Consider the following 8,406-nt stretch of genomic DNA (forward strand, 5'->3'; position numbering starts at 1 on the left):
CGTCCCCACCGAGTCCCACGGCCTCCCGCCCGCGTCCCCACCGAGTCTCACGGTCTCCCGCCCCGTCCCCACCGAGTCCCACGGCCTCCCGCCCGCGTCCCCACCGAGTCTCACGGTCTCCCGCCCCGTCCCCACCGAGTCCCACGGTCTCCCGCCCGCTTCCCCACCGAGTCTCACGGCCTCCCGCCCCGGCCCCACCGAGTCGCACGGCCTCCCGCCCCCCGTCCCCACCGAGTCCCACGGTCTCCTGGCCCCCGTCCCCACCGAGTCCCACGGTCTCTCGCCCCGTGTCCCCACCGAGTCCCACGGTCTCCTGGGCCCCGTCCCCACCGAGTCCCGCGGTCTCCCGCCCCGCGTCCCCACCGAGTCCCACGGTCTCCCAGACCGCGTCCCCACCGAGTCCCACGGTCTCCTGGGCCCCGTCCCCACCGAGTCCCATGGCCTCCCGGCCCGCGTCCCCACCGAGTCCCACGGTCTCCCAGACCGCGTCCCCACCGAGTCCGAGCCCCTCTCTCCACCCTCCCACTCCACGTTGTTCAGTGGTTTCCCACCCCTGTTTCCAAAGGCCCGCCCCCCTCGGCTCCAAAAATCTTCAACGTCGCACCCACTCTGAACAAAAAACGAGGCAGCAGTGGCTACATTCGAGTTATATTTTCCTTGGTTCAAAAGCGCTCCCCCTCTGGAAGTAACCCCAGTCCAGGGTCCTTCCTGGGCGGCGCGTGGGGCCGAAGGCGGAGGCCCCTGGGCAAGGGGCGCGGCGGCCAGTTTGTGAGGCCGCGAAGGCGGGAGGGGCTAAGCGGGGCGCGTGGCCGGTGCGAATGCGCGGAGCCGAGGCAGGCGCGCAGGCAGGTGAAGGAACGAGAGGAGATGGGCGCGGGGGTGCGGGCAGCGATCGGAGGTGGGGGGTGGGGCTCACAATTTAATTGAATGGATGCCTCCCACCACCTGGCCCTGACGGGGGCCTGGGGCTTCAGGAAGGCCTTTCCGGGCGCCAGGCCTCGCCCTCTCGGGCCAGGGCCAGCGGGCACCCCCCGACGAGAGCGGGGATAACGGACACTGGAGCGTGCACTCCAGCCTCAAGCGTCCAGCCAGCACCACAAGGCGGGGCCAGAGCGAGTTAGAGCGCGGGCGTTTGCGCAACTGCGCCCCCCCCCCCCCACACCTCTGACGGACCGCCGCCCTGTGGAAGTAGCTCGCTCCCGCCCCTGCTCCAGACTGGGGACGAACCTCCTCCTCGGTCCTCACTAGGGCTACTGATAGGGTCCCAACTGGAGGGCCTCCTCGGCCGCTCGCGCTCACCCAGTCTCTGCACCTGCTCCCGCCTGTGAGGTTAGGGCCGCTCTGGCGCACGCCTGGGGCCATCGACCAGGTGAGAGCAGGCAGCCCAACCCACGCCCTGCCGGGTCTGAGCTCTGGCCAGCGCCCCTCCCCTCCGCTTCCCCGGCCCAGGACCTCCTCCCCTCTGGTTGGGTGTCTTGTGCCTTGGTTGAGGACCCCCCACCCCCAGTACCCCTTCACTGCTGCTTGTCCCAACCCCTGCGGCAGGGCGGGCAGCACCGTCAGTGTACCGAGGTCTGACCCAGTCTGCGAGGGCCCCACGCAGGTCCCCGCCGGCCCTGCCTGCCCACCAGGCCAGGAAGTGCTCGGGGTGCGGACACACCGAGACCAATCAGCGTGTCTGTCCTCCAGAGAGGAAAAGCCTCTGAGCAGGGTGCATCCCAGACCACAGGAAGCGGGTGGGGGGGTGTGTTTAAAGGGACAGGACTAGGCTTTGGTCAACTCGGGCTCCTGGACCACGGCGAGCCGCGGTTGGAGAGGCTCCAGGGAGGCCCTGCAGATGGGCAGGGGGCGGACGAGTCGGATACGCGCGGTCGGGTCTGCAGTAGTGACCCCTCCGCGCAAAGGCAGGGCGGGCTGGTCCTCAGACCCACCCCACCTCCCAGCGGGGAGCACCAAGCGGTCGAGGACCTGCCTCTAGGGAGCCCCGAGGACGAACTGGGGGAGAAAGAGCCCGGCGGGACTGGGAGGGTTGTCGCCGGAAGGCGGGGAAAGGCGGCGCTTCGGGAGACCGCGACGGGGCGGAGCTCGCGGCGATGTGGGCGGGGCCTGGTGGACCGAGTGAGGCTTGGGTGGACCTGATGGGGTTCAGGGTGGGCCCTGGGTGGACTGGGCGGGGCTTGGTGGACCTGACGGGGTTCAGGGTGGGCCCTGGGTGGACTGGGCGGGGCCGGACGCTCCCCCGCGGCTCACATGATGTCATCCAAGAGGTTCGCACTGGCCACCCAGTCGAGCGCGCGCGGCTCGGACGCAGCCATGATCATGCACATGAAGGGGCGGCCGGTGCGCCGGTCCGTGGGGTAGATGGTGGTGGGCGTGAAGCGCCGGTTGGCTTCGACAAACTCGCAGAGCTGCTCGTAGACGCGCGGGAACTCGTGGCGCAGGAAGACGCCGCGCAGCCGCAGCTCTCGCTGGATGTGAATGAAGGCCACCTCGCGTGCTCGCCGGCCCGCCTCGCCGTCCTGGTCTAGGCCCGCAGTGCCGGGCGGCGGCGTCAGGATCAAAGTCTCCATGTCGGGTTCGCGGCCCCGCGCGGGGGGAGGCCGTGCTGGGCTGCCGGCCGCCAGCGCCACTTTGGCGAACTTGCGCACCGTGGGTCCCGGGCTGCGAGGCGCGGGCACTGGCCTGGCAGGGGCGCCGGGCGGGGTGGCCCCGGGGCCCACAGCCACCGACACGCTGAGCAGGAAGCACTCGGCTGGTTCGTAGAGGCGCCCAGCGGCCGCCAGCTCCCGAGCATAGCTGCCCAGTGGGGCCGCATGCGTGGCCAGCTCGCGCAGCGACAGGTAGGTGGGCGACAGCAAAAGCCCCTCGAGGCCGAAGCGCAGGAAGTTGTCTGCGGAGCCGGGGCTCGGGAAGCCCAGGAAGAGCACCCCACGGCCGCGGGACAAGAAGCCGACGCGCGCGATGCGCGAGAAGGCGCGGTGCACCGGGCCGCTGTCGCGGCAGAACTGCAGCACGTGGCGGCACACGCTGCCCACGCGGCCGTACACGCAGCGCGCCTTGTGCGCGTCCCAATCCTCGCGGCGGCACAGGCGCGAGCAGTAGTAGGTGTAGCAGCTGTGGCAGGACTTGAAGTAGAGGCAGGCGTTGAACATGGTCTCGGTGCGCCCGCAGCGCGCGTTGGAGCACGTCATCAGGTCGTCCTCGTCGGCGCTGGGCTCAGGGGAGGCGTCGGCCGCCTGCCCCTGGCCCGCGGGCTCTTCGGCGCTACCGGCAGACGCAGGTGGCGAGCGCGGCGCCAGCGCCGGGCCCCCGGGCCCCGAGGGCCGCGAGTCGAGCAGGCGCCGCAGCTGGCGGCCCAGGCCGTCGGACGTGGGCTCGAGCGCCTGGCCGGCTGGGGACCGCGAGTCGATGACCAGGTCAGTGATGAGCTCGTCCAGCTGTTCGAGGCTGCGCTGGCGGCCAGAGGCGGGGCCGTCGGGGCGGCGGGCTGAGACTGGCGGGGGCGGCTCCCCGGCATCTCCCAGCTCCTGGCGGCCGGGCGCTCGGCGGCGCGCAGATCGTTGTCGGTGATGGTGATCTCCGGTGTGACGTACCAGTTTCGGCCTGGGCCCTCCCCAACACGGCCCTTCTCGGACAGGGACGTCTCGGACAAGGACAGCGCCGCGTAGCGTCGGGGCGAGGTGGACAGGTTCACGACGACGGGCGGGCGCCGGCCTTCGGGGGACGTGCCCCGCGGCTCCCGCGCCTCGTGGCCCAGCAGGTTCTCGTAGCTACGGCCCCGGCCCAAGGGGTCTTCGCGGCGTGGCCCAGATGCCAGGATGTTGTCCCAGGAGCGCGAGTAGTGGCGACTGTCGGTCGCTAGCCGGGGTGGACTGGTGCCCGTGCCTCCGTGCCAGGAGGCGAGCAGCGGGCCGGGGTCCGGCGGGGGCGCCACCTGCAGGGTGCGGTAAGGCCGCGGGCCCCAGTCACCCCAGGCCGGGCTGCCTCGCGGGTGTGGATAAGTCCGCGTCAGGGCTTCTCGATTGCGGTACCGCCCGAAGTCCTCAGTGTAAAACGCGCGGGCGGCGGGGCGGGCTCGAGGCTCCTCGGGGGCATAACGCGGGCCGCAGGGCGGGCCGTAGGCGCGGGGGGCCTCCCCGTAGTAGGAGCGGGAGGGTGGTTCCTGGACCGGGAAGGTTCGAACTTCTCCCGCGTAGTAGCCGCTCCCGCGTCTTGGACTGGGCCCCGGGGGCTCTTCGGGCAGAAAAGGCCTGGGATAGTAGCCGTCGAAGGGCGGGCCAGGGCTGGCCATGAAGCCCCCAGGGTGGCCCTCTGGTTCCTCCGTGTAGAAGAACTGGGTGGGCCCCGGCGGGGTGGTGAAGGGCACACTCCGGCGCTCCGCGTAATCCCGGGGCCCAGGGAGCGGTCCGTCGCAGTACAGCGCCCGGGGGTCGGTGCAGTACGAGTCACTGGGGGTGGGGGTGCGCGAGAGGGCCACGTGGCGAGGCCCGGGCACCGTAAGACCGTGGAGCTGCGGGGCGGCGCGGGGCCAGGGCGCGGGCTCGGGGGGCCCGCAGGGCCGTGAGCCCCGGGCGGCGTGCTGCAGCACCGCTTCGTCTGGCTTGATGTCCAGGCGGCAGCGGACGTGGGGGGCGGGCCCCGCGGGTGGCTCAGCTGGCGCGCAGCGGTTGGCTGCAGCGCAGAGGGGCGCGATGCGGCCAGGGCCGCCCCGCTGCGGCTGTAGCTTGATGGGGTGTAGCTCGTTGGCGAGCGCGCGCAGCGCGGGGTACGCGGGCTCCCGGCGGGGCGACGCGTCGGCCCGCGCCGTTCGCTGCGCTTCTCGGCCTCGGCGCGGCAGCACGGGTGGTGAGGCGGGCGCGGGCGCCAGGCTCGGGGGCGCGCGGGGGGCGCTCTTGGAACGGGCGCGGCGCCGGGTCTCGCCGTCGCGGGATCGGGCGCGCGGCGCGGCGGGCTCCGGAGGCGGCGCCTCCGGGCGGGCCTCCATGGCCACCCCGTCCAGCCCCTCCAGGAAATCGAAGCTTCGACAGTGGCGCTTGTTGAAAGGCGCGGGCGCTGCAGGCCGGGCCATGGGGCGCTCACATGGCGGGGGCCTCGACACGGGCCCCGGGGCCGCCACCTTGATGTCCTGGTACACGGTCGACACGAGCAGATCCGGCGGGTCGGTGCGGGTCATCTTAAAAGAAGTCTCCAGGCGTCAGCTCACTCGGCCTTTCGGGGCTTTCGCCCTGAGGGGAGACGCGGGTCAGGGCGGCCCCTCTGCAGCCCAGGCCCCGCTAACCCCCAGCGCTGGCCTGGCTTACCTGGGGCACAGCCCGGGAGGCAGCCAAGGCCTGCGGCCACAGGCCCGTGTTCCATGCCGGCGTCCCAGGCACCTGCAGGGGGCGCCCAGCTGTCCAGCCACTCGGGTCTTGCCCCCTCCTCCACACCATCCTTTCTGGGCCACTTTCTGCTGGGAGGAGGTGGGTGACCAGAAAGGGGACGTCATCGCAGCGGCCCCCGAGCTCCTGTGCTCACTAGTGACCGCTGGCAGGCTGGGGTAGACCCCCTTTCAGGGACAGGCCAGCAGTAGGGTAGGAAGAATGAGAGTGACCCCAGGACCACCCCACCGGTGCCCACAGGTGGGACAACTGTGTGCTCACTGGGGCCTTCACAGACTGCTTTAAGGTGCTGGCTCCTATAAAGCAGGTGATGAAGCCTGCTCCTAACGCCTAGTGCAGAGCAATCCCCCCATGCTGCAGTCTGAAGCCCCTGGCCCCAGCCTTAAGCAACCTTAGCCAGCCTCCTGCACCCCCTGCCCCCCCCAACTGGCGCAGCTGGACATGCAGCCGTCCCCCAGGACTGTGTCAAGGCCCAGCGCAGAGGCCCCTGCAGGCCCTGAAGTGGCCCCGTCAGGCCCAGGCGTGGCACAGAGGCTCATGGGCTTGCTGCCCTGCCCTCAGTCTCCGTGTGGCGCTGGCCACAGCCGTGCTTCCGGAGCTCATACCTGGGCCCCAAAGCTCCCCTTGCTTTGCAGGAACCGCCTCTGACTCTCCCTCTTTTTGGGGTGGTTGAAACTCACCAAGCTCTTTGGGGCTGTCATGACAAGGCTGGGAGAGCGACCCCCCAATCTTTGCAGCGAGCGCATGGCAGCAGAAACCAGGCCCTGGCTGCTGGACCACGTGGGGGTGTGTGAGCTCAAGGAGCTCAAGGCTGCCCCCAGGTCCCTGAGCGGCGCAGCAGGCCAGGAGGCCGCCAGCAGGGGAGGCAGGGCGGTGGGTGGATCGAGCCCCTGCCACCTGCAATTCTCAGGCAGGCCCTCCCCTCAGCATCACGGAAGAGCTCCATGGAAACCTGAGGTTCCATGCCCCCGCATGCAGGCTGAGCTGGGGTCCACCCCTCTGTACTAGGCCCACGTTCAGACTTGGGCCAGCGGCTTCTCTGGGTGCCCAAAGCCTAGAGAGGCTAGGGGTGGAGGGGGGTGGCTCAGACAGCGGTACGGGGTCTCCACCTCCTCACAGGCTGGGGGAGCATGCTCCAAGGTGAGCTCGGAAAAGCGAGCTGGGTGCTCACCTGGCAGGGCCTCTGGTCTGGCTGACCCTCTGTGTCCCCGGTGTGCCAGGGCTTTCCTGCCAGCAGAGCTGCCCCCCTGGGTCAGAGACACCCAGGCCCAGTGCTTGTCCCCATCTCAGCACCCCCACCCACCTGTCCCTGGTTTCCAGGCCCATCCCCCTCCCACCCTGAAGCCAGGCCAGGACCGGGGGCTGGATGACAGGGTATGAGGCTCCGCCCCAGGGAGGTGACAGCCCGGCCTTGGAGCTGCCACGGCCCCCGAGGAGCCAGACTGGGCGACACCCCTTCCCTTGGCGATGGGACGGTCCGCCCCCGCCGGGGTCCCAGGCCTAAGGGGCCCGGCGGGTGGCCCTCCCCGGCGTGCAGCCCGGCCCAGCCCCGAGCCCCCGGGGGTGGGGACCGCCGTCCTCCAAGGCGCAGCGTCCCCGTCCTCTTGGTCGCCGCACTCACAGAAGATCCGCGGGGCAGCGGCCTGGACCCCTTACCTGGGCGGTGCTCCCGCACCGCGCCCGGCGGTCTGCGCAGGCCCGCGCGCGCTCCGCCGTCCCCCGCGCCGCCGCGGCCCCGGCACCGGCAGAAGCTTCGAGGCAGCGGCGTGAGGCTGCCGGGCCGCTCGGTGCTGCCCCCGATGGCGGCCGGCGGGACTGCACTTAAAGGGACCGCGCGGTGGGCCGGGGACCTGCGTAGCGCGCTGGCTCCCGCTTGGGGCCGAGCCGGCCGCGCGGTGAGGGGCTCCTTGAGCCCTCAAGATACATGCCTGGGGTCCAGCGAGAAGACCTCCGGCCGAGGAGCGCCTGGCCCAGCCTGCCCGCCCCCACCTCCCGGACATCTGCTGGAGGGCAGCCGGCAGCCTGGCCGGCCTTGGAGCGCGGGCCTTGGAGGCGGCCCAAGTCCTGGACGCGCTGCGGACAGCTCCCGGAATAAACGCCTGCGGCCAGCCTAGGCAGGAGCAGATGGGCAGCCCTATGCCCTGCTGGCCTCTGTGCTGCAGGCCTGTCTTCGCCAAGCCTTCCCCGGGCACGTGGGCACCCCCAGGGCCCTGCTGCTTCCTGTCCTCCCGCTGTGCGGCCTCCCCGGGAGGACAGGCTCCTCTGCCCCCCGTGTCCAGGCAGGCGGAGGCCCCACTGCCCTGGTCAGGTGTGCACACCCCAGAACTGCATGGTAACATCCCCTCTCCAGCCCTTCACATGAGGCTGAGCCAGGAAACAGTCCAGGCTGGCAGATGGGCAGGGCGCTGGCGCCTGCAGCTCCCAGGGGCAGGGCAGCCACGTTCTGGCCTGTCAGCTGAGGGGCCCTTGGGCCAGTCCAGGTCAGTCTGGTCCTCATGGTAGTGGGCACTACAATGATAGCCAGCCTCACGAACTGGGTTACAGGTGCCCTTATGGGTCAGTGTGGTGCCCGGCCCCTGCCCAGTCATGGCTGCCCATCTGCATCCTGGGTGTGGGGCTCTCTGGGCACCTGAGTTGGGGAGAGGGCGGCCTGCCCACCGCCCCCTCTTCGTCCTTAGAAGGCAGTCTGTACGCCTTTGGAGGGGACAGTTCTCGGGCACCTGTGGGTGGGGCAGAGCCCTAATGACAGCCAGAGGGGCCTGCAGGGCTGAGGTCAGTGCCAGGTGGAAGCAGGGGTGCACAGCCGCCCTCAGGGGTGGGACCAGGTCCGCGGAGGGCGGCTGCGCTGGCCCGCCTGCACGCAGCACGGCACGAGTGGGGCAGAGCCTGCCTGAGGCCTCCTACCCTGAGAGCAGTCACCTCGCGGGGAGAAGGGCCCCACGGCCTGTAGGCAGGGAGCTCGGGACCTTCCTGCCCACCCACTTCCTGCCCACCTGGGCCGGGCCCCTGGCAGCAGCAGCACACACGG

General features: G+C 71.1%; 1 protein-coding gene across 1 annotated transcript; it reads right to left on the reverse strand.

Annotated features, from left to right (window-relative positions):
* Positions 1-630: 630 nt before the first annotated feature.
* AJM1 (apical junction component 1 homolog) lies at positions 631-8,266 on the reverse strand. The gene is given in 4 exon segments (XM_070378664.1): positions 631-3,505; positions 3,508-5,225; positions 5,301-5,446; positions 7,035-8,266. Coding segments are annotated over 2 exon segments (2,925 nt in total). The 5' UTR covers positions 5,174-5,225; positions 5,301-5,446; positions 7,035-8,266; the 3' UTR covers positions 631-2,246.
* Positions 8,267-8,406: the final 140 nt, after the last annotated feature.

The sequence above is a fragment of the Bos mutus genome, chromosome 11, assembly GCF_027580195.1.
Source record: "Bos mutus isolate GX-2022 chromosome 11, NWIPB_WYAK_1.1, whole genome shotgun sequence".
In the NCBI taxonomy this organism is placed as follows: domain Eukaryota; kingdom Metazoa; phylum Chordata; class Mammalia; order Artiodactyla; family Bovidae; genus Bos; species Bos mutus.